Below are 26,878 nucleotides of genomic sequence, written 5' to 3'. Positions count from 1 at the left end.
TCAAATGGTGACCTCCTCCTCCTCCTGGAACAAATATGGTGGATTAAATCAGTCATAACTTGAAAATTGAGTTTTATACTTGTCATCTTAGCTTTGTGAACTCATACATTTAAGTTTGTACCTGAAGGGTCTATTTTAAAGGTTTTGTCAGGTCTTTGCTTGCAGGCTCGAAAGTCTGAAAATGAGGGTTTCTGTCTGTAAGTGTTTCCAGTTTCAGTTCCATTAAACTTAATGTTACAAGCTGCGAGGCAGAAAATCATGCAAGTATACATGTGGCTGCACACTCATTTGACATTTGACTCTATATCTTTAGTATGAGCCAAAGTAGATAAAGATAAGATCAATACAACGGTGAGCTAACTAACAACAACTTTTATAACATTGACACTGAGAAGTCAGATGTTTAAATGTTCAGGTCATATTTGGCTCTGTGAAGAAATTTGAGTTTAATGACAAAAAATGGATGCACAAACTTGCAAAAAACAAGCTTAAGATTAAAAAACAACAACTATTTTCCCAAGTCATTCCTTTATGAATATTTATTAACACATATAACAGGGCAGGGGTTGGGGTCTTGCTCAAGGACACTTCAACAGGTCAGACTCCTGCTGAGATGCAAGTCAAAGTGCAGTACTTGAGTTCAGACACGCCGCTGCCCAACTGTAAGAGCTGATCTTTATCTTCGCTGTGATCATGAGGAACCTCAGGGAATTCAAAATAAGCGCATACATTACTACATTTTATTCAAAACCTCCAGGACCGCGAGATGAGTGCATACATTACAATATATTTTACTTTAATGACGTGTAATTTGTTGCACACAATAGCTCCGGCTGATTTCTCCTAGCATGATACTAAAATGCAGTTTAAGGTAATTACAAGAGATTGTTTTTAATGGAAGATAAATGGCTTACTGGAGGCTGCAGCTGAATCAATACTTTACTACTGTTTGAAACAGTGTTGCATCGTTTGCTGAAATTACCACCATTGATTGGTCGCTATCAATCATTCTAATTTAATTTCAAATGACTGTAAGGGAGGATAGAAAACTGACTGGGATGTTTTTTTGTTTGACAGTATATTGCTTTTCTTCTGAGGCTTATTGGAGAGGAGCTACAGAAAAACAAAGTAAATTTCCTCCCTGAAGCGATACTGAATAAACCTGAGTAATGAGTGAGCTTCAATTTTTGCTCGATTCACTGTAATGTAATGACAAGAGTGTTTGTTTTCCCTGTTTTCCTTGAAGTCTCGTCAAGTTTGATTTGCCGTGCTGCAGTCGAATGCCAAAAAAACTGCCTTAATTAACATATGGGTCTACTCAACTGAACAATTTCTGCATAGCTCATTATGTGTCAAGAGTTGCACCATATAGGCTAAAAACTGTGAGAGTGGGATGGTTGGGATTAAGGTCAAACACTCAAGTCAAACGCTCTGCTAATGAGCTTGAATCATGCCATTGACCACCCACGCGCTGTTGACTCTCAAGCACTTATTGATTTTTTTTGGCTCGGACAAGCTGTTCCTCCTCTGCCCACTCAACGACCTTCCATACTCATCTTTTTCTTGATCCTTCTCTTATCTTTTAATGTTTCCTCTGACCTTTCCCTCCTCCATTTCAACTCTCAACTTTCTCGAACATGACAGGTCTTTGATTTCTGGAGTTCTGCTCTCTCTTAGGGCGTGACCGCCCGCAGTTGGAGGGGATATCGGATATCAAAAAAGCTGCTGATTCAGTCCTTGGCAACCGTGAGCGTGTTCAATGTGGGATCACCTGGAGGGCAGCTGGACTTACCTCGGTATTGCTGAAGTAATCAAGCAAGACACTGACTGTTCCACTGGAGCCTCGGTGACACTCTGACCCCTGACCTCTGATGAAATACATATTTGCAGAGGGACTTTGTGTCCTTTAGTGTCCAGTGGGTGGAACTTACAGTACCAATCAGACTGGAAAGAGCAGGCTTAATTTACTGTTTATGTAGTCAGGTAAAACTGCAATAGCCTCAGGTGAATATGAAGATTTGCCTTCAACTGTAATGACTTGGGTTCAATGACTTTTATTTTATTATGACTAAAGCCTTTCTCAGAAATGTACCTAATGACAGTAGCCAACTTTAAAGGACTTAACACTTAACTTAAAGCTAGACCAATAAACATTTCTATGTTAACAATAGTTCAAATGACTATGTTGCTCATAATGACAAATCACTGATCATCAAGAAAATTAGCAGTTCAGTTCTATAGAGCCTTTTACCTCCTTTTAGCTAATTGTTTTGGCAGTCATTTTAAGTAAAAAGGCTCAAATAGACCCACTTGTACGCTACCTGTCCAGCAACAAAAACTGCAGACAGACAAAATGATGGGCTAACTGGTGAACATAGGGGAGCATTTAGGAGCTAAAGAGCCAGATTCACCCAGGACTGTGTGGAGAACACACTAGACCTAAAAAAAAATAAAATAAAAGAGTGAATACTGGGCGGACACTCAAAATATGACTCCAAATGAACGCTAATGTTGGCAACTGCATATAACACCTTTGTAAAGAAATAATATGTTGTTACAGATGTAGTTTTCATTTTCACTGCTGCTATTGACCAAAAAAATTAAAACATGCATCTTTAACGTTCCTGAACCTGACCTTTGGCAATTTGCATGTAATTTCTACTATCTGTTTAATTTTTTAGTTTAGTTTGAGTTTTTATGATACATGTTTAATTGAATAGAAGAGAATATAAATTACAAACAAGCTATGGCCATATCATATACATTTCCTATGTATCCTACTTGTATTTTTCAATATGAATACATTGTAAATACATTGTAAACTTAAATCACAATTACGAGCATATAGCATCTTCATATTACTTGTCACTGGACCTTGTGTGTGTATGTATATGTGTGTGTGTGTGTGTGTGTGTGTGTGTGTGTGTGGGTCGGATGAGTATTTCTGTGACAACCTGATTTACAGGCCAATGGTGTGTTTAATGGAGCCGATGAAGCAATGATCGCTCATCCAATCCTTTCTCCCCCTCTACCCTTTCTGCCTGGGCCTGATACTACCAGCCATCTCTTAACACACACACACACACACACACACACACACACACACACACACACACACACACACACACACACACACACACACACACACACACACACAAACACACACACACACACACACACACAAGACATCTATGTGATGCAAGAAGGTGGTCACACATATACCCCAAAGTCTACCCACACACACACACACGCACCCACAAATCCTGCTTTATAGGGGATAATCCAATGACAGCCAATTTGCTGGAGGGATATACTTTTTTTTTTATTTCATTCTTTATTTATCCATCGCTTCTGCTTTTACAAGGCAATTTGTTAGGTGGCCAGCTGGAGGAGGGAAGTATTAACCTAGACTTCCATTACCATGCCTTCTACCCTCTTTCCCCACCTCTCCTCCTATTCTCCCTCCATCCCCATCACCCGCTCATCCTTTTAAGATTAAGCCCGTTGCCCCCCCCCCCAAAAAAAGAAGGGGGTCCGGTGTAATCATGAAAGTGTCACATTTCAGCTGAGAGAAGAGGAAACGGTGGCTTCAGGGTCACTCTAAAATTCTCCACTCTTCTATTCTGTTTTTTTCTCCTCTCTCCCTATCTCCACCTCTCCCGAACCACCCACCCACCTGCGCTCCCTCCATCTCTTCTTCACCCCCCCCCCCCCCCCCCCCCCTTACTTGCTCCTGTTCTTTTGTTAAAATTCATTTCAATCTGTTTCACTCCTCTTTTCTCTTGATTTTGTCCTCGCTTTCTGTCTTTCCGTCTGGTCCCCTCTTCCATTCCTCTCCAGTCTCGTTACGCCTCCACCTCCCCTCTCTCTCTCTCTCTCTCTCTCTCTCTTTCTCTGACAGTGGTTCAATAAGCAGTGCCTCTAGAGTGGTCTTGCTCAGTCAGTGGCCAATTACCCAGTCACACTGCCTGTCCTCTGGGACGGACAGGATTAGCAGGATCTGTCGTCTGACCAGACACACACACACACACACACACATATACACACATATACACACACACACACACCTGTCACTTAGACATGGACAGACAACCTGTGGGTTCTTTTTTGTCCGTGGTGAAAATATATATAAAAAAGAAAAGCTCAGGCTCCTCCATCTTTTTCCTCCAACGGCCAATTTGACAGGCCAGTGAAGAGAGGCACAGAGAGGCTGTGGAGAGGAGGAAATGTATGCTGTATCAAATGCATAAAAGCACTGAACAAGCTCCACTGGTGCAGGTGGTCAATGTGTGCTGCGGTGTGGCAACCAGCAGAGCAACACTGAGGGATTAGACCTCACCTGGAGCAGGTTTTTGCTTAAGGGCAGCTGGCTCAAGGCGACTTGAATTTGCAACTTGATGGCCACAGCAGTGCAGCTGGTGAAAGTGGTAACGGAAACTTAATGTCACTCACATCTGCTTCTCTCAAGGCTTACCTTCTTCCTAGTTGTAACCATTTCACTTCCACCTAGCCCTCTCAGTATTGGACGTCGGTTACATTCTCGTGAATGGTAAACATTTTTGGGCCCAATTTGGCCCAAAAGATCATGCAGTATTGAACCGTTAGTTAAATGCCTATTGCTATTTAAGTTATGCTATTTGAGTTTGGACAAAGACAGGGACTGTTTGTTTTGTTTAAAGGGTCAGCTCAGAAAATCTAATTGAAATTGATTGATCACGAATGTCTAACTTGCATACTCTTAAGTGTAAAATAACATTTGTCCATTCAGACAATCGCAGAATATTCAGAATTAAAGGAATAGCTCAACATTTTGTGGAATAATAAAGATGCTGAAGCCAGCAGCCACTTAGCTTAACTGAGCATAAAGACTGGAAGCAGGGAGAAAGAGCTAACCTGGCAAAAATCAGCCCACCAGCGCCACTAAAACTCCCTAATTAACTTGTTATATCTCGTTTGCTTCGTCCACAAACTGAACAGGACGCACTTCTCTTGTCGCCTGGCAACATCACGGCGATGATAAGACTCCATAAAGTCACAGCACTGTGTCAGTAATTTGGATGCACTGACCCTTTATCAGCGTTTTATTACTAAGGCTGCAAATACATTTCGTTTGTTTATTTATTTTATGAATGACAAGCATGGGAGATTCTTCTTCCATGGATATATGTTTCTATTTTATCTAAAATGACTGCTTCTTTAAATAATAGCACATGCTTTTGTGGTTGATACAATACCTAAGCTGTGTAGCACAAGCCCATTCTTCATCACAGATACAATCACGGTCCTGTCTCCAGTATGAACCGGAGCTTTAGCCAGGGCTTACACATTATTCATGCGCTTAAACCTTCCCAAAAATAACACTTGTGTGATTAGTGTAACGTTATGTTTCCAGTAGAGAAGAATTGCCAGCTTGGCTGCGGTTTATCCTCTTCAACCCACACAGATCCACCGGTGGGTCTTTTGTTGGGTGCACAGCCTAGCTTTGTTCAAACCCACTGAACTTCATTTCAAATTCTAGTCAAGATCTCAAAGTTTCCAAAGATACCAAACATGTCATGTTGAATTACAGGGAAATGTAGCATTTTTGATATCAGCAGCCACGTTGGTCTCCTGAGCTTTAATAGTTCAATAACCTTCTTGTGATATGCAGCACATACAGAATGTTGTTCTATCTTTGAAGGGAAACTGAAGACTATTTTCAGCAGTGTCAAAAGCACATTAAGCTTGTCCAGGCCTTGGCAAGACCGTTTGGCTCGTGAAACATCGCTAGTGACTTTTCCTCTCCCTGAGGTCGAGTGCAGAGTAAGATTTGTCCTCTTGGACCTCTTCGTCTCAGTCCTGCGAGAAATCTGCTTTGGTTCCGCTGGTTCTTTGACTGTAAACACTTTCTGCAAACATTAAGGGAGCCAAATGATGACTGCAGCAGGATGACCTGGCTTACAGAAGGCAGAGAAGAAAAATGGGATGGGGGGGAAAGGAAAATGTATGTTTTTTTAACCATGCTAGCTGCAATATGTCTGACAGTCGGTCCAACACTTTGATTTAAGCTGAAATATCTCAACTATTGGACGTGAATTTTCATCCAATATTTCATATTTCTCACACAATATATCCTAAAGACGTAGCTTACTTAACTTAGTCTTGTTACAAATTGGGTTTTATATTCATAGTTGAGGCCATCGTATCATAAAAATGTTCTCAGTCGGTAAACTGAAGAAATACAGGATACAGATTCTGCTCGAGAGCTGACAGGCCGATAAAGTAAAATGTCATGCTTTTGACTTTGAACCCTCACTCTAGCTGTTCTCTAATTCTAAATCTTTCTAAAACAAAGAAACAAAGATGTCAAAATGTCCAAAGTGTTGAGATATTTTTCTCCCCTGCCCTCCCTGAACGAAGCTACCCACATGTCTGAGTCACTCTATTGCCTATAAACCTTCCAGGATTTTTTCTTGCTCCCCTCTTAGACTGTTCGCTGACACAGTGGGAAATGAGGCTGGAAATGATCTGAGGAAGAGCTGGATACCTTCCTCTGTTTCGAAATCCCTCTGTGGGCCCTTTTGAACTCGCCCGCGTCCAAGGCCGGCTTATCCAGCCACTTCAAAGATGCTGGAGACCGCGTGTTACATCAGGGCTGCGGTGACCACTGACGCGCTCCCTACATGATGGAAACAGAGAGGAATGTCCTCTAATCTCAGCCCTGCAGAGAGAGGCTTTCAAGTAAGGCCTGGCGTTTTCCCTCTCTGGTTAGGAAAAAAAAAGGGTTTCCAGCAGGTAAGTGGCACCCCGCCTTTTGTCGCCTCAAGGATCCTATAGAGAGGTCTTACAAATCCCCAAGGTTCACTTATAGTCCTGGTGGAAATGTTTTGGGATTTTGTTTGTCTGAGCAAGGTTGGGTGGATTTCATCTTCAACTGAAGCTGGTTATCTGTCAATTTTCAGGAACTTGATGTATTTTCCTTAAAAACATGATCAAATTCAGCCTATAAGATTGAAACTGTATCGACAGTGTGTATATAATTACTAATTTACTCTTTGAATCCAATTAATTCACAGTAAACTGCACCGATTTCAGGTCTACACAATAGCTGCAGAATATTAGGCAGACAGAAAGATGGGATCAATATGATCTATTTCTCCTATTATGGGATTTAAAGTGCACTTTTACTGAAGTCACTTTTAAATCACCCTGTCACCGAGTGAAAAAGGCACAACAGACATATCTGACACCCTGTCATCTATAATCAGTTTATTGCTCATAAGAGAAAAAAGCAGCAAATGGGAGCCAAACAGCCTCGAAATTACTATCATTCCCTACCTCTCCTCCAGAAAAGCTCTTTTTGATACTGCCTGAATCAAAGAGGCGTCTCTGAGTAATTAAGTAAATTATGGCTCGGCAGAATTGTAGACTTGGTTGAGAAACTATGCCGTATGGATTCCTCTCTAATTACAAAGGAGAGCTGGACAGAAATAGCTCTTCCTTTCATCCTCAACCATAGATGAAGCTGCTGTAAGCCTGGACTTAGCCCTGTGATCGACCTGTGTGCAGAGAGAGAGGGCCAAGAGTTTATTTCCAGGCTCGTGGATGAAAGCTCTGGCTTCTTCTCTCCATCCATATTTATTCCATTCCTTGGGAAAGTGTAGTTTGGATTTCAGTGAGATGTGAAATACATGATACAAGACAGTATATTATTGAATCAATGTGGATACACGGGCCTGGGATTAGAGAAAATTGATAGTCACAAGGCTGAATGGGGCCTTGACATGAGGAAACGAAGCAGGGTTTTAGGAATATGGATTCACTAAAGTATAGACTACTGTAGCTGTCAAATTAGTTGTGTTCTTCATGCTTGAAAAAAAGTATTATCATCAAGAAAAGAAGAAAAAAATTATGTTCTCATAGGAAGTGCAACACCATAATTCATGTGGTGGACATCCAGAATAGTACAAGTAAACAGATAGTGAAATAGTTAGGATACTTTGTTGTACATTAATGAATTAAAACAATCACAGAATGACTATAATAAAAATTTGAGTATGTTAATATCAACATGGCTGCTGGTGGAAGAAAGTTGGGGAAAGAAAGTGTTTCTTGTTAATAAAACCCACAAATTCCCAGAAAAAAATACAGAAGACACAACCTCAGTGTCCTCATTTGGTAGCTACGACCCTGAAAAGAGAGTTCACGGTGAGATTATTTAAAAGAAATAATAAAAAATTCAAAATTCACTCGAGATATTAAACAAACCCACTGATTAATTTATGCAGCAAGAATTCACTTATCAATCAATATGTTCATTTTGGATTCACTCCTGCTTCATTAAACAAGGTTGACAGTGTATGAGCCTCTTTGGTATTAAATAATACTCTCCCCAGAATCAGGAAAATGCTGTATGTAAATCACAACCCCCCCCCACCCCCACCCCGAAAAAAGCGGGGCGCCAATCAAATGGTACGGTCGGCATGGCAACGGTTTTCCCAAATCAAATGGTGAAGCAGCAAGCTATGTAGCTGCTGCTGGGTGGTGTCTGTCATAACCACAGTCATTACCTGTACCCCCGTCCCTTTGTATCACAGGCAATCACAGTCTATTCACAGTCTGCAGAAAGCAGGGCACCTTTTCTCTCCCAGAAAGTGATCGAGTCTGGATTTTGAAAGAAACCCAGCATGACGCTTTCCCTGTGACAAGTTCAGACCACTTTCTCCTCCTTCCACCTCCTCCTCGTCATTGATCGGGGCTGCTTTCACCGCACCGAGCGCCTCCCCGCTATAGAATCAGGTCCAGGCTGGTCAAGTGAATAACACCCTCTGTCTCGCAATCATGCACTGCAGCAAGTCTGCTCTTGTAATGACGAGAGAAGCGCCCTCATCACAAAAAAAATCTTCACTTATGGAGAAAGATTCAAATTGGGGGCATTTAGGTTAAAAAGAGCTTCATCACTGCATACTGTGCTAGATGAAGGGATACAAAAGTAATTTTTCCACTCCCTGATCCTTCATCTTCCTCCCAAATGTACAAGGCAGTGCAAAAGTTCCAATAACCTGTATAACAGGGTGATGGAGCTCAATTTTTTCCACCGTGTCATTTTTGCCTTGTTGAACTGCTCCTCTCTCGGACATTTATATCTATTTTCAGTCGTACAGCCTGATTCTCGTTCTGCATGACGGGAACATCTTCTGGATGCTCAAAGCCAGGCTTTTCTCTCGACCCAATTCTGCATGCAAATCAAAGTTGGATCAATCTGGGTTCGTCTGATGAACTAATTATGCAGTAATTGTTCTGGTCTAGACCACTGATCCATTGTATGAGAGTGGCTTTTTGTGTCTCTCCAGTGCTGATTGAGAATGATAATTGGGTTTTTTGATTGGCAGAAGGGCTATTTTGATCTCTCTTTCCTTATTTGCCCCTGCACATGTAAACACACACACACACACACACACACACACACACACACACACACACACACACACACACACACACACACACACACACACACACACACACACACACACACACACACACACACACACACAAGCCCATACCCTCCCTTCCCACACTCTCTTTCCATCCAAACCAACCCTTTATTCTTCCTCTATTGAACGCCGGAGACAAATCCATCTTGTGAGCCAAACTGTAAGCTGGTATATGGAAACCTTTAAACAGGTTAGCAAGGGTTAAGTGATGAGGAAGGACCGCTCCGCATTTGCATAACTTAATTGAGTGTGTTTGGACGATGAATTGTCATTTGTTCTCCAATCTCCATCAGCGTGTTGGGAAGGGTTGTGATGACAGCAACCCACCCCCACAAAAAGAGGATGCAGCACAACACAGCAGCACAATGTGTTGATGGTTTGTTTCTCTGTCTTACCCTGTTTCTCTCTCTAAGAATGACTTAACCTCACATTTTTCTCTTTTGTGGTTCCAAAAATGAGCCCAGTCATAATCACCATCACCCAGAATCCTCACAATTTGACCAGGGTCACGTAACAGCAACACAGCTCGACCGCGCCGCTTTGAAGCCAGCTCAGCCCAAACAAATATGTGACCCGGTTTGGAACGTTAATGATACTCCCATAATGAGGCAGTGTTATTACAGTAAGGATCTCTCAACATTTTGACTCTTTGACCCCCGAGGCCACGACCAATCGAAGGGCCCCTCCTGCTTGTAATAGAAAACAGGTTGTTCACACATTTTCTCATTTACCACTCCTTGTGGTATGCAGCCATGCAGATAGTTTCTGTTCTAATGCAAAAGCTTTTTGATGTAGCGGCCCCTGAGATTTCCGCCACCACCCCGGTGGAAATAAACACATAAGTATTCCATTTGAAAAACTCACAGACCTTGCTGTAACGACTTTTCATTGGAACAACTTTTCTTCAGCTGTGTTTGAATTGGAATTAAAAAGGGGCCAGGACTTTAAACCACCTGTGTGCATAGCATGTGCCTTTAACAAATGCATTAATCTGACAGAAGGAATTACTAATTTGTTGGATTAATAGTGATTGATTTGCACAAATTAGCCAAAAAAATAAATAAAAATCCTGCCCATTATACAGGCAAATGGAATGGAACATTTTAGAGGCTCTCATCCAGCAGCTCTCAAACTAAAGTAGACCACATATTGTACCTCAAACACCAGCTGCATATTTTTACCTCCTCTCATGACTTGCTCAAGCAGAATAAAGGCCTATTTTGCCTGACACAATACTCCATACGCCATACCAGTAGTGTGCTGGCTCAATTCATGCATTGGTTTTGGCTGGAGAAAAGATATTCAGCAGATATCTCAGTGGTAGACAAAAAACCCCAAAAACCTCTGAAATAAAAATGAAAAACTGCCTACTAAGCTAAATACCTCACATTGTGAAATATTGGATGAACTAACCCTTTAAAGACAAAAGAAATACTTCATATGTGATTCAGGTTGTACTCTAGGTGACCATGCAAATAACCAATGACAATTTAGTGGTGCCTGCTGTTAACAGAAATGTGCTCTTGGCCAAATTACAGGGTTGAATGGGCACAAAAGAAAAGTTCATGAACCACAGGATGCCACTCATTTTGAAAAGAGTGACATCACCGACACATTTATGAGTTGCAGACAGAAAAAAGAGGTGCCATTTCGGAGCTATTAAACTATTTAGATATGTAGCCTGCCCCCTCTCGTCTCCTCTCTCTTTCATTTCCCCTGTAAGCACTTAAGTCTCGCTCGCCCTCCCCTCTCCCCTCTCCCCACCTCACCTTTCCCAACCATTGCCTCTGCCTTGTTTGCTTTTGTTGCAAATGTAGCCCCATAATTGTCCAAATCAATGTTCAGCAGTCTCTCTCGGTGTGATTAGGCGGAAAATGAGGTTATGCTGCAGTTGCCATGGTTTCAAGGCAACGGATTTCTAAAAAAGATCTCCTGCGAAGCCAGAGACCGGCACAGTATAATGAACTTAAATTAAAGCAACTTTTGTCTGAACGTAGATTTTAATTACCCGGCGACTGTCTCTGACAGAAGGAAGGAGGAAGAAAAGGAGAAGAAAATGGGGAGAGAACAATCGAAGGGGGTGAACGAACGGGTGGAAAACAGGGTTTATGTGCCAGAGCACTAATTTGATCCATTAAGGGATGCGCGTGTGTGTGTGTGTGTGTGTGTGTGTGTGTGAGAGAGAGAGAGAGAGAGAGAGAGAGAGAGAGAGAGAGAGAGAGAGAGAAAGTGTGTGATGTGCTACCTGAATATAAAGTCTCATTCTCACCTATCAAGGAGCATGGTGCAAAGGGGCGAGAGTTGTGTCTTGTTAAACTCCAAGCTTCAGCTGAGAAAAATCTAATTAGTCTAATTAGACGTGTGCAACAGTCAGGGATGGAATGACTACTCCTTTGTGGCTTCCTCAGGTAGAAAAGTGAGAAAATATGTTTCTTTGTTGAAAAAAAGTGTGAAAATATGTGCTGGCACGTTGATGTAATCGACAAATTCACATCCTACCTCTGACAATGATTGCCTGTAGCCGGATTTCTTCCTTCTTAACCCGCTCTGTGATCTTTTATGCAGCTGATGATGATATAATAATTCATTCCTGCTTTCTCCTCTAATGGAGCTGCTCTAAAAGTAAATGATTAACAAAAAAACCTTAATTATCCGCTTGCATAACGAGATACATTCAGTCAGCCTCTGGTGCATCTACAACAGCTTTTTCCCGGAGTGTTTCCATCAATGAAAAAATATGCATTTCTTCAAATATTTGCACAGCGTTTCTCGCACCCACACACACACACACACACACACACACACACACACACACACACACACACACACACACACACACACACACACACACACACACACACACACACACACACACACACACACACACACACACACACCCACGGCTCCTTCACAGATGTTTCTGATGTCTTGAGTGGATGGTGACATGCAGCTGAACTTACACATCATGGTTGTCATGTTCATCTTACATGAATTTAACTGGTGCTGTAATTCTACAAGACATTTAATGTGTGCAGCAGTAGAATAGAACTTCCTAGTTTAACAGCATTACAATGTAATTTTTTTTTAAATTTTTTAAACAAACAACAAAACATGAACTACAATGCACATTTTGTTTGTTAGGTTCCTGCCTTTCTATGGACTTCCCAAACATTTCACTCCAACTATACTTCACATAACAAAACCCTGATAAGATTCTCTCAGTTTTCTGACTTTATCTCTCAGTGGGGCTGATTTGGGATAAAAGGTGGAAATATCACATGGGGAAGGCTTTACAAGAAATCCATTTGGGTGTTTTCAAACGATACATGCAGTGTTAGGGTCATGCAAAGTAAGCTCAGACTTAAATGATGAACTCTTATATGGTTTATGGTACAAGGCAAAAGGCAGAACAGACAGATAAGGCTAATGCAAGTCGTAAAAACTAATGGAATATAAACCCATAAGATGTGGCACCTGTTGTGTCAAAAGGTGCATTTCTCAACTGAAATAGCTCTTCTCTTACACCATGTTGTGGCTATAAAACTCTCCTTGTACTGAAGATATCCTAAAGGTACAGGAGTTTGCCTTTCAAAGCATGAAAGGTTGTTTTCTGTGCTGAACGTGTGGGGCGAAACACTAACTGAGCAGAGAAGAGTTTGACCTGCTGTTGAGTCCTGATTCTGGCCAGGATTTTTGACAGTTGGGGTTAACACTGAAAGATGAGTTTTTCCCGGGCCACTGAAAGGAGTTAAGAGATCACTTGTAGCAGGCTCCAGACAAATTCCACTGATAGTGAGGATATAGAGGTGATAATACTGCACACATCAGTTTAGGTTATCGTAAAAGCCTGTTGCAATGCATTCAGTACATGTTTATATTTAACATTTCCCACATTTAAGCTTTCACACTGTACTTATCGGAGCTGGAAATACAACTTAGTGTATATTCACCATGTTGGTTTATAGGATTGAAGATCAAAGAATCCAACTTTCTCTGGCATTTACAATTCTGTACACCTCTCGTTACACTGTAGCTGCAGTCTTTTAGAAAAAAAGGGAGTGGATTGCCAGCAGTGCTTCACAAAGATCCTCCTAAGTTAGAGAAGTATAATAAGCTTCAAAACACAATATGCAACTGCGGCCGTAGATCATGGTGCCTGATGATACAACTCTGGATGATAGCTGTTTGCTTTGAATAACTGTGATTATTCCAGACAACAATTCGAGCAACTTTGGCAATACTTGTAATTCACAGGCGAGTGCCTTTAGCTATTCGATTGGAGCTTTTCAGCGGTGGCACACAAAAGAAATGCAATTTTGCAGCATGAATATTACACCTGAGGTCTGAAATGAAATCCTCAAGCTGAATGAAAGTCATATTTTTTGATTGCAAACACTATCTCTCCTGCTCTACTTACATGGCAATACACTTGCAGAAAGTGAGAGCAAGTTTTTATGAGTAATCCTTGCTACTGATTCAGGGCCTGTAATTGTAAGCAGCGCAGCAGGAAGTGAAGCAAGTCTCAGCTATTGACTGGCCTCAGTCTCACACTGAGCTAAAACACAGGGGTGGTGGCACTGCCGCTGAGAACATGTCAATTTTGCTCTTTAGAAAAGGGGCACTGCTTGAAGACTGAAAGTAAATCAACACGGCTATCGACCCAGACAACCCAACCCTGTAAATTGTACTCAGAGCGACGACCAAAACAACAAAAACCATCACTGGGCTTTTATTGACCGCCTACACTTTGGCTTGCACGCCTTACTTACAGACGAGGATGAGATTGAAAGACTCAAAAGAAAGGTTTAATAGACCATTCAAAGACATACAGTGTGCACTTGCTGCAGCGTTTTAGCTCAAATCGGAGCTTTTTAAATTCTGATGAACAACAGCGAGAGATTCTTTAAAACTCTTTGCCCTGCTGTTACATCATATATTGCTCAACACCACTACAGGTGAAGGCGTGGTAAAGAGCATGCAGCTTTATGAATAGAGGAAGTGACATCACAGAGTCAACAGGGGACAGCTGTACTGTTGTGCAAATACTGAAGAGAGGTGTTGTTGTCAAGCACGTCTGATCTCGGGTCAGACAATAGCTCCTTTCTTCCTCACATGGGAAAAGATCAAATCTCTGCAGATTCTCACTGCCTGTGTGTTTCTGACACTGAAACAGTCTGTTCTTTTCACATGTTACAATATTAAAGCATGTGTCACGTCTCATCCAAAAGGCTCTTTTGTTGTTCTATAACATGAACAGGAACTGTGAAGAGAAGTAGGAACCACCTTGAACAAACAGAAGAGCAATCCCATGTATGGTAATATGATAAATGTACAGTGCATGCCAGAGTGTTTGTGTGTGTACAACACAGTATGTGTACACATGCATACCTGTTATAAAGAGTGTGCTGAGGCATGGCTGCTAGCTATTTGCATGTTAACAGCAAGTCAAAGTTCACTTACCAGCTTTTTCTGCACAAAAACAGCAGTCTGTGAACATCAGACCAAAACTAGAAACTGGAAAAAAAACACTAAAAAATTGAGTTGAGAGTATTTTACCACATATATGTCTTCCCAAGATTACAGTAAAAGCAAAATACACCCCAAACAAATCATTAGAATAGGGAATGGATGCATAAATAGTATTTTCTGAGTGTGTCCTTCACAAGCACTTCTTGCCACTTACTGTACAGTCGCTGAAGCTAAACTATGAGGAAGTGATTTGAAATATGCCATTTGTGTACAAGGTGGGAGACGATGAATGTGGAAAGTTAATGAGTGATTTTCTGTTCCAGTTACATTCACTAAATGTTGGGTTGGTGGTGTCATGCTTGGCTAAATAAAGGTTTTCTCTGCCAGATAAAACACTAAGGCAAAACAGGTTTATCTCTCATTTTCCCAGCTCACAGAGTTTCTATAATGTTATATGGAAACACACATGTTCCTTTGCTGACTGAGTATGACTGCAGCCAAGTGCTGGCACCAACAAAGTTGCACCAACTGATGAGTCAGCAGCTGCCGTAATCATATTAGTGGGATGGAGGAGAACATAACCAGCATCATATAGTATACTATGAGTTGCTCTTCAAATACAGTCAAAGCCAGGTATGAAATTATGTTCTGTCTCAAAATCAGAGCCCAGGGATTATGGATGAAGGACAGAAGGTTTACTAATCATGGATTTTCTCTCTTTCCATCTCTCTATTTGCTTTCTGTCTTCATACCTTGCTCTCTCAAACCCCTCCTCTTACTCACCTTGTTTATTGGGGATGAGAGGAGTGAGATGAAACAGAGGCAAAGAGGCTGTCAGCCCTTCATTGTTCCGTTCCGTACATTTCGGATGAATTACAGTGGCAGTGGAAATAATTGCTTGTCCCAATTATGAATCCATCTGCTGCGGTGGCTTTCTGATTTGATGGGGAGGAAATTCCCGAGAGCGAAACCAAACAATGCGCGGGAATAAGGCACAGGAGCGTGTCAGCAGCCATTAATAGCCATAAAGGCAATTTCACAACACACCTAATGACATAAAATGACAGACAATAACCGTTAGGTAATTAGTATGTGTGATGTGTGAGAAGAGGTGAGGTGGAGTGTGTGCATGTATGCAGAGGCGTAGGGGAGGATTAGAGTAGAGTAGAGAGGAAGTTAGGCTAATGTATTTCTGTGCAAATGCATCTGGGCAGTTTATGTCATAGTTCTCCTGTCTACCATATAGACAGTCATCACCAAAAAGAACTATACTCTAGATATCAAATTTAATATCTGATTAAACATACAATTTTAGATCCAATCCTATGAGATCAAATTAAGTTTTACTGAATAGGATTCCTGTGGAATTAACCAGCGGTGAGAGAAGTATCCAGATCCTTTACTTAAATAAAAGTAGCAAGTATATAAAAATATGACACACTAATACTCTAAGTACTATACTAAATCTTAAAAAAAGACTAAAAATTGCAAATAAAATGTTACACACTGGAGGGTAAAATAATGTAACTTGTCAGTTAAATGTATTTAAAGTATACAGACTCATTATAAAGGCAGAATGGTCCCTATTAGTCATAAATTGTGATGTATTGAAATGAATCTAATCATTATTACAGATGCATGAAGCAACTTCAATTTAAAGTCGAACTTTCATTTATTTCATACACTGTTAAGTAGCTTAATCTAAATAATTTATAAGCTCTATAAATAACATGATCATATGTTTCACATGTGAAATAACTATGTGTAAAGCAGCAGCAGTAATGACTACTGGTAAAGCTGTGAACTAAATGTACTATAGAGAAGAGTCAAAGAGAAAAAAACAGCAACATTTGTCTTCAAAATGTAGTAGTGTAAAATGTAAAATGTGTATATTAGCATTAAATAGTACCTTACTGCAATTATTATAGGTACATAAGATCAATATGTCATTTTATTGGTACTTCACAATAGTTTTACGGATTCCTGTATTTCCTCTAATATAATACTCTAGTACTCTTACTGTATAAGACATTTTAAAATATTTTTATGAATGAAAAGTGGTTCATAGTTTGCCCGAATAAACACAACTTGAATGGTAAGACTTTGTACAATTTTTAAGTCACTTTTCTTTTGTACTTCTTCCTTTTGTTCTTTCTTTTCTTTTTACACTCTAGACATGCAAAATGCATATATCAGTGCTACAAAGTTTTCAATTAATATTTTAAAATATGGGCATTTTTCTGTAAAAAAAAAAGTCCTATAACTCCTATAAAAGGCTTTATCAGTAGTATGAATGAAACTCAACTTTTAATAGAAACGTATTCATTTGTGACAATTACATCAACTATTAAAACAACAGGAAAGTGCTGAATGAATAAAGCAGTTGATTTAAGTGGATAATCATTTCAGTGGTGGAGAGTGAGAGGCGGAATGTAATTTCCTCAAGTGCCAGATTTCTTCCGGGTTCCTGGCGCAGTTTGTTTTGTTTTGGGAAGCCTCGTCGGACAGCTCAACATGACAAAACTCACACTCTGCGACCGCAAATATTTTCCCCTAACAAATACATGTGACGGATACTGTTAAATGAAGATATGTCGGGTAGTTTTCTACACTTGTTTAGCTCGGTAAAGGCGGAGAAGTGACTTCACCGTGATTTCATCCTGACCTGAGACACCTGTTGCTCCACTTTCGACAAACAGGTGTCACTTCACACAGGGAGCAGCTCCGGGTCGAGAGGACACCGAAACTCGGGACTATTTGTTGATATATTTTCTTTAAAAAAAACAAACTTATTTGAATTGATAGTGACAATGAAAGTCACAGTAACTTTCGGGGACACAGCAGTGGTGGTTCCCTGTAAAGCCGGATGGACGGTCCGGGATTTAATCGACCAAGCCAGCCGGAGATACCGCAGGATTTTGGAACAGGTAAACACTCTTCATAACCGCCTCTTATCTAATATTTACTCTTTAGTTTTCATGTCAATGTGCCCGCATGTAATGCTGTTTCATTCCTCTCATTCTTCACATGTTGAACTAGCCAGCTCCCATAAAGTTGGCGAAAGTGTTGGTCACGTGACAAGGTTTTTGTTTTTTGTTGTTGTTAGGCTATTGTTAGTCTTCTTTGTGACAAATACAAAATAAGTAGTGTGATTTATAAACTGTTTAATGTCACATAAGTGTAAGTTTACTTCTTAAAAAGTTTCAAATAACATTCAATTGAATTTGGGGAAGCTTCTCATCAAAATATCCCTCTTTTAGTAATGGCTTTCACATAATTCAATGGTAAAATAAGGGGGGTTCCCATTAAACCTCTTCTTCGCCATTATGGATCAATTTTATTATTAATACACACACACACACACACACACACACACACACACACACACACACACACACACACACACACACACACACACACACACACACACAGTGTTTAAACAAGTTTAAACTTAATGTTTTTGTTAATGAAGGGTACCAAGGGTTACAAATCCATCATAGATCAATTGACCAGAATGCAATGCAGCAACAGGAAACCTTGTGTCTAGCTGTGGCTCTCTGCCTATATGCAAAACACATCTGGATGCATTACGCTCATAATTGTTCTGATGGTTGTCAAAAGTCTCTCTACATACCAGCAGTGGTGGAAGAAGTATTCACGTCATTTACTTAAGTTCAATTACTAGTACAGCAATTTAAAAATACTCCATTACAAGTAAAAGTGCTGCATAGAATATCAAACTTAAGTAAAAGTACATAAGTACGAGATGCACTGTAGTTAAAGTATTACAGTAAAAGTACATAAGTACGAGCAGCACTGTAGTTAAAGTATTACAGTAAAAGTACATACGTATGAGAAGCAGTGTAGTTAAAGTATTACAGTAAAAGTACATACGTATGAGAAGCAGTGTAGTTAAAGTATTACAGTAAAAGTACATACGTATGAGAAGCAGTGTAGTTAAAGTATTACAGTAAAAGTACATACGTATGAGAAGCAGTGTAGTTAAAGTATTACAGTAAAAGTACATACGTATGAGAAGCAGTGTAGTTAAAGTATTACAGTAAAAGTACATACGTATGAGAAGCAGTGTAGTTAAAGTATTACAGTAAAAGTACTGCAGTATTATGAGTGATGTAGTATGCAGTATTACAGTAAAAGTAGTGGTTTGGTCCCTCTGACTGATATATTATTATATATGACATCATTAGATTATTAATAGTGAAGCATCAGTGTTAGAGCAGCATGTTACTGTTGTAGCTGCTGGAGGTGGAGCTAGTTTACACTACTTTATATACAGTTAGCTAGTTTAGTCCAGTCAGTAGTCCCCAACCTATGCATTGGGCCCCTCCGAAGGACCAAAAGATAAATGTGAGGGGTGGTGAGATGATTAATGGGAGAGGAAAGAAGAAAAAACAAAGTTCTGATACACAAATGTGTTTTCAGTTTTTGGACTTTTTCTCTAATCTTTGATTTTTTTCCTGAAATATTGGATCATTTAAACATTTACTGAAATTAAACCATGTGATAAGTTAAGAGGGAAAAATCAGTATTTGGTAGAACTGTTAATAACTCATAGACATCTGAAATGTGGACCCGACTACACACTGCTTTTTATAAGACGTCAAAAGCTCAAAAGGTTGGAAACCACTGGTTTCATCTTTAACAATGAGTTGTATATTAAAAACTTGTTAAAGCTGTCAAATAAATGTAATGGAGTAGAAAGTACAATATTTCACTCTCAAGTGTAGTGTAGTGGAAGTATAAAACAGCATCAAATGGAAAAACTCAGGTTAAGTACCTCACAATTGTACTTGAATACAACAATTGAGCAAATGTATTTACTTTCCACCACTGCCTATCAGACAGGTTAAGAGAAATTTGAAATTTGTCAAAACGCAACACGTCATCAGAAAGAAACTCATGGCATGCGTTGGAACACCCCAAACTGATGACAGCTAACTAGAAGACTCAAAGAAGCACTGGTGTAGTGTGTTGTGTTTTCGTATTGTTTTGAATGTCTCCCTCTCACTCTCTAAATATTTCCCCCATACACTCAAAGATATAAACCCACGGGTTTTCTGCTCCGTGATGTTGCAATCACTTGAACATTAATCATTCTGCCGAACTGACCTTTTTATTAATCAGCAGCTTTGTATGTGCATGCTGTCCTAGCGTGATAGTGTGCTGATGTGTGTTTCTCCTCCTGAGAGGATGTGAGTGTTGCTGGCTGCAACCTCAGCTGTCTACCTGTACAATAGCTCCCTGTGAAAGCCCCCGTATCTCAGTGGGCAGGTGGAAGTTTACTGTTTGATGTCCTCAATGTGGCCTCGGTCGGAGATGTGCGCCGCGGACAGGAGGCTTTGTCCTGTGAGTGATTGGGGATTAGGATTGGTGACAGGCCCTGGTCTTATCGGTTGGCTGGTCCCCCCCCCCCTCAGCCCACCCCGGCACCCTCCCCACTTGGCGAAGCGAGAGGCTGGCTTGTGGGGACGCCAGAGGCTGCGGAAGCAAGGATGGAAAGACCCAGTGGGTGGCGGGATGGGCTCGATAGATTTTTCCCACTCGGTGAAGGGGCACACTAAACACCTAGGTGACCACACACACACACACACACACACACACACACACACACACACACACACACACACACACACACACACACACACACACACACACACACACACACACACACACACACACACACACACACACACACACACACACACACAGAGAGAGGAGCTCATCTTGCTTGCTGTCCCCTGAGCTGTCTTGTCTCTGCTTCACTGACAGCCACAGTTGTGCCCACTCTTCCCAGCGGTCCCTGCTGATACTCACTGAGACACGCAGCGGTGCACAAGCTGAAGCGGGGTTAAATGTTGAGTGTGTGATCAGAATGCAACCGGGCCTCGATTTGCTTTTTCACAGAGCATGTTAATTAGGAGCCGGAGCTAGACGCTGACTCAGCAGTCTGCGGCCTCCTTCCTAATAGAGGCAGATCACCGTGCGGACAGTCCAGCTCTGCAGCTGCCAGAGAGGACCCAATAGATGTGACCGGATGAGCCAGCTGTTACTGCCAAGAGCATCCACTTAGCGCCTACATTAACCGCACAATTCTCCTCTCTGCAGCCTCACAGCTGACAGTGGGGACAGTGTCAAAAACCTGGGTTTAATCACTGAGTGTGTGTGTGTATGTGTGTGTTGGTTTACGGCCATGGTGTGCACGGTGAACAGGATTGTGCCGAGTCTCACTGCGCATTTCAGTAATGGCATGTAGACCTTCTTAATTAGCAGTTTATTTGAATGTGATCTCAGCTGTGACTCTGCTCGCGTTCAGCCGCTTTCATCACTTCTGTTGAGAAAACAGTTATGCTAAGCGACAAAGCCGATAACTAACCGCACACAGGAAAATTACCGCTCATTATCCAGTGCGATTTGTTAAGATTTCATTCAATGTGTGGAGGCAGAGACGGTGATGAGATTTCTCAGTATAGTTTCTATATATTATTCCACCGCTGCAATTATAGCATGTGATGAAGAACACTGTTGTTGTTGGGTAAAGGTGTTAAGATTGCTTATGTTTCATTTTAAGTAACATTTTTTTTGCTTCCATCTGTCATTTCTTATAATTTCTCAATAGAAAAAAGATGAGGTTCAAGATGAGGCTTCATTTGTAGGAAATTATTATTATTATTATGATTGCATTTTCCATTAGATGTTTAGTCTATAAAGTTATTCAATTACAAAGATTTTTAGCAGCAAATTGTCACATTTGACAAATTGGAACCTACTTGGTAAATGACTTAAACAATCAATCTGTTATCAGAATAGTTATTGATTTGTTTTCTGGCAACTGTATAATCATATCAGTCCAAGTCTCTTCCTGTAAACTAGTCTGTGATGAATTAAAATGAAAAAGGATACTGACAGGCATCACTGTGTCAGTATTGGACAGCAGCCCGAGGGACCAGCATGTGCATGGTGAGTGTTGTCTGTTCTCAGGGGACGCACCCAGGTACTGTAGCAGTCGGTCTGTGTCTCATGGTCCGTCTAGGTGCAGGTTCAGTTCAGATTACAGCCCCTATACCGACTCGGTGCTGACACTTCACAGCTCGCCAAATAACCTGGGAGCACTTTGTCTTTCCCACATGTGTGTATGTGTTTGTGTGTAGGAATGTGCGTCAGTGTGTGGCGTTTCTCTTTTTCCCATTGATTTTTTTATTTTTGGCATGGGATTTTAGACCTTGCTGTCTGTCAGATGTGTTCAGGGTTCATAAACTGCTAACATTCCAAATGTGCGATGCTTCCCCAGTTAAAGTTACTTTATTGCTAGAGAGCAACATCCTGAGTCTGGAAGGTGCTCTCTGTTCAGCTCAAGGACACTTCAGCAGGACAGATGCCTGCTGACACGTAACCCTGAACTCGCTCAGCCCAGCTAGACAGCATGACATTAAAAAGCAGATGTGATTCTCTTCCAGTTCTCAGTTTCAGAGACATTTACTGGATTTTTTTTTTTTTTTTTTTTTTTTTTAAATCAAAATGCCACCCTGCCTGATTTCAGTGTTTTTGTGCAGCTGGCTCAGTAAAACATACATCAAATTAGTAATTCATCTTTAAATGCAATAACCTCCTTTTTAGTATTTACAAGCAGTATGTGAAGCTTTAATAAATTGTTAATGAATAGTAGTAAAGTTTATTGCAGGTCCCTCAACTTAAGCAATATGCAGTATTGAATTGGCAGACTTATTAAGTAGTTCAGTAAAAAACAGAGAAAAAAAGGCAGGTGGTTTAATATTGCTGTTGGCAGGAGTCCTTTGCTCCTCTAAAAATGTTTGTTAAAGCTAGACAGCAGTGTTCATAAATGAAAGTCATTTGAAAATAATTAAAATGTTAATGCTATTCTGGCCACAGTATTCTAATTTGAACCAACTTTAAGCCAACTTTTATCACACATTTGTTTATAATGTTTATGTATGATGAATATTGGCTGATGTATCTTAATGCTGCAGAAATCCACTATTGGCCACTGCTGAAAAAAATGTCAGATTTATCATGAGTCTGTCATCAGTGCTGATACTGTGCTAGCATATCAGATTGTTGCATTCTTTTTCTGATGCCAACCGATAGATGCATGTACTTTTTTCCACCTGGCTGAAGAGGTTATAACACATACAACATAGACTGTGTAAGTATGATGAAGAAAGACAAAATATGAAGGAAGAACTTAAGAGAGTACTGGAGTTCAGGATATCAGCCTGAAAGAGCAGACAAACTGGATTTAATATCTGGTCCCCACTCTGAAGCAGAAGTTGGCTGTAAAGCACCTAATATGCTGGTTGCCAACCACCGTTACAAAAAAGAAGAAGAAGAAGAAGTTACGTCCTATCAGCTGAGATGTTCCCTATCTGTGCGTCCAAACACAGCTGCTCCTCTGTGGGCTGTGTCAGCCTTTATCGGTATCGATGCTGTGCTGATATTACTTATATCATTTTGGCCCTTGATTACAGCTTATACTGTAGGCAGAGGTCAAGTTGACTCAATTTCCGGCCCCGCTTCTTCCTTCAGAGAGGAAACCCTCCACCACAGCTTTCTTTTCTCTTTGCTCTCACTCGCTCTGACGGATCCGACTCGGAAGACAGCTCCTCATCGACACGTTCATTAAGGACATTTTCTCCTTCTTTTTTTTTTTGTCACGGCTAAATCCACACCGTCCTCCTGCAGCTGTGTAATTACACATTCTTCTGAGGATCAAAGTGTGAAATAGCAGCCCCACCACCACCACCACCGCCGCCACCCCACTGAATTTAGCTTCACTAATCGCCCCGACGCTTCACCGTTCTCGAGTGGTGTCGTGTTTGCTCGCAAGAGAAGGGGAGAGGGAGAAGGAGTGATATCGCTTCAAACGGTGGGGGACTTAATGGTGTAATTTGCAGGGAATTTACTCTTCTAACTGTCACAGTAATTTTCCTCCACTGTTGACTGACTGACTCCCGACTCATTTTGTTGTTTTTTTTATTTCATGGGAAGAGTTCAGGATACAAAGGGGAATTACCAGGGATTGACAAAGAGGGAATTCAGAAGAGTTATTCCCCTCTTTCCTCTCTATAGATTACTTTCCCTATGAAGTGTTATACTTGCATCCCTTTTCATCACTAGGTAGAAAGACAGGGAAGTGTGTTTTCTAGGGCCTTGTGATTCCTGCATATATGCCAGGTGTGCTTAAGCACGGCCTCCAGAGGTGATGCTAATTAACACTTGTGCATTGTTGTGCTGTAATCCACAGATGTGAATTAATCCCTCTGCCCCAAAAAATCACACAAATTCCTCTTATATCACTAAGGTGTGAGTCTTAATGCTGGTGATGTGATGTCATCGCACAAGAGCCAATAGATGCCTTTCCCTGCTTGGCTGTTGCTATCATACACACACACACACACACACACACACACACACACAAACAATGTCAGCATGAGGCAGAGGAACGCTGGCGGTTCTTCCAGTTGGACCAGTTAGTCTGGCGAGGTGTTAATCCTTCTCTCTGACATCGCGGCTGCAGATGTCCTCGAACACTTGCAACATCTTCATCTGGTGTTCGCTCCCCTGTTGAAAAACCTGTTCATAACATAAAAACAGATCAAAATAAGTTATTTTTGGTTACAGAAATATACAATTTTAGAATCAGCTTAATTATTAATTTCCAGTTTGTCTGTTTCAAGTTAGACCAACTGGAATCAGCTTGTCTTCACATTCAGAACTATTGACCTTGTGTTGTATTAACATGAAATCTGCATGTTATTGCCTGTGTATAGCATAAAGACTGGAAACAGCTAACCTGCCTCTGTCCAGATGTTAAAACATCTGCCTGTCAAGTCAGTTTTATTTACATAGCACCAAATCACAACAGAAGTTATCTAAGGATGCTTTTGACAAATAGCAAGTCTTGACTGGACTTGTTAATGAACAGATACCTAACATTCCCCCATGATGAAGCACCTGGTGACACAGCAAGGCAAAACTCGTGTTAACGGGAAGAAACTTCGAGGAGAAGCTGCCGTGACCAGTTTTGTTGAAAGAGGAAGCAACAGCGACAACAATGATAACAATAACAACAACAATCATAATCATTAGCAATTCAAAACCAGGGGATACGACACCATGATCCACAGAAACCTGTTAGACAAGAAAGCACAATCACTCTGTGGAGCTTTACCAGCACCTATAAAGGTCACAAGTTTTGGGTCCATATATAAAACACCAAATACCATAAAAACATGTCAAACAGTCTATATCACTTGTTCGTACCCAGTGTAAATAGGGGCATGAGTGACTTCCCAGAATGCATTGCTTTTAAATTCTTATTTGAAGATCCTAGAGTCCTGCTGTGTGTCTTTTTATGTGTTTCAGATGAGTCACATTTGTCTTCCTCACTCATCTTTTTTTATTTTTTTTTATTTTTTAAATTGATAGAACTTCATGTTATTTTTACAGTGACTCTCTGGGCTATGATCATTGGATTGTATGCCTGTTTGCATAACACAGTGCCGCTGCATTGTGTAGAAGCAGCGGTGTGTTTGTATGTTAGTTGTCATTGTTGCAGATTACTCCACTTGCTCTACGTCTCGCTGCTCTGGCGCTGGCATCGTCGGCACTTGTGAAGAAAGGGAGGCTCCGGCTTTATTCCTGTGATTGAAATCCCAGGCTCTCGCAAGCATTTGTTTTAAGAGAATGGACTTGGCCCATTGTGAAAGGCAGACACCCTTCTTTTTTGTGCCCTGTAATTCACATTGGGATGCAGCGGAGCAAGAAGGAGCCCATTCAGAACAGGGCTTGGTGATACAGTTGAAGCCGCTCGCTGGATCTCAGCCAAACTCATTTCAGCCTCTGAGGCTTATACTGTAGCCTATAGCTGTTAATTTAGCTGCTAATGTAGTCTTGTGTTGCTATAGACACATTGCTTATTGGTATGGGCAGTTCCTAATGGGCCATTTTACTACTGCACCCATTGTTAGAAAACGATAAGGCTTGAAGATTTCTTTTCTCAGTCAATGAATTCCTTTTAATAGAAATTTGGTGGGGAAAACTGCAAATATTTTTAAACCATTACATTCTATTTCACTTTTTCCTCATAATTTACACATTTTATCATGAGTCTCTTCTTAAATTTTCCACATAAGCACTTTCTCTCAAAGATCTGCTCAACATTTCCACAGTAAACTGTGTATTTCCCGTGTCACAAAAAGGGGAAGATGCTATTGTTCGTGTACTTCTGTTGGTTTTTATAGCTCACGGATTTCAGATGGCAGCTCAGTCAAAAGTCCTTGTTCTCTCCGTCAGTGGATGGAGCAGCAGGCTCGACGTAGTTCCTGCTCCGACGGGGTGTGTTCACTCTGACCTCGGTCTACATGGCGACAATGAAACCGGCCTGGAATGTGCCCACCACCGCTCCCCGCAGAGCAGCAAAACTGGAAAAGTTCCTATCCTCCCCCGCTTCGCTGTCACATTCTTCCGCACAAACTGCACTCCCGGCGTTGTGCGTGTACAGTGTAATGCAGGTCGTTTTGTTCCTACTGTACCTGCCCAGCAAGAACTGTTCCTGGAAACTAATCTCAGCATTTTTGCTCCGTCAGCAATGAAAAAGTTTGAAATTGCTGCAAAGAGCCTGGAAAACAATAAAAAGCTGCTACATAACAATCTGAATGGTTATTGCAGTTTAAGAGCATTTCTCTACAAGTAAACATAAAATAATGTCACATGGGGAATTGCTGCCAAATTTAGTGTCATCAACAGGAGAACAATCTTTGATGCACAGCTATTGTCAGTGGACCTTGTTACTGTACACACAACTGGGATGTTTGCTATATTTGGACAGCCATCCCCATGCCAGTTATTGTAAACATTTCAAAATAAATATAGCCTTTGTTTCTCATAAAACAGTTAAT

The 26,878-nt window shown here is 40.9% G+C and overlaps 1 protein-coding gene across 1 annotated transcript in view; it reads left to right on the top strand.

Moving 5' to 3' along the window:
* The first annotated feature begins 17,449 nt into the window (after positions 1–17,449).
* pard3ba (par-3 family cell polarity regulator beta a) overlaps positions 17,450–26,878 on the top strand; it is a 156,936-nt gene continuing 147,507 nt past the window's right edge. Inside the window, exon 1 of the mRNA XM_062414870.1 lies at positions 17,450–17,869. Within this exon, the coding sequence (XP_062270854.1) occupies positions 17,753–17,869 (117 nt within the window). The 5' untranslated portion in view covers positions 17,450–17,752. The remainder of the gene's footprint in view (positions 17,870–26,878) is intronic.

The sequence above is a fragment of the Scomber scombrus genome, chromosome 24 (genome assembly GCF_963691925.1).
Source record: "Scomber scombrus chromosome 24, fScoSco1.1, whole genome shotgun sequence".
In the NCBI taxonomy this organism is placed as follows: Eukaryota; Metazoa; Chordata; class Actinopteri; order Scombriformes; family Scombridae; genus Scomber; species Scomber scombrus.
Note: the sequence above shows the minus strand (reverse complement) of the source record. Positions and strands in the feature narration are given on the sequence as shown.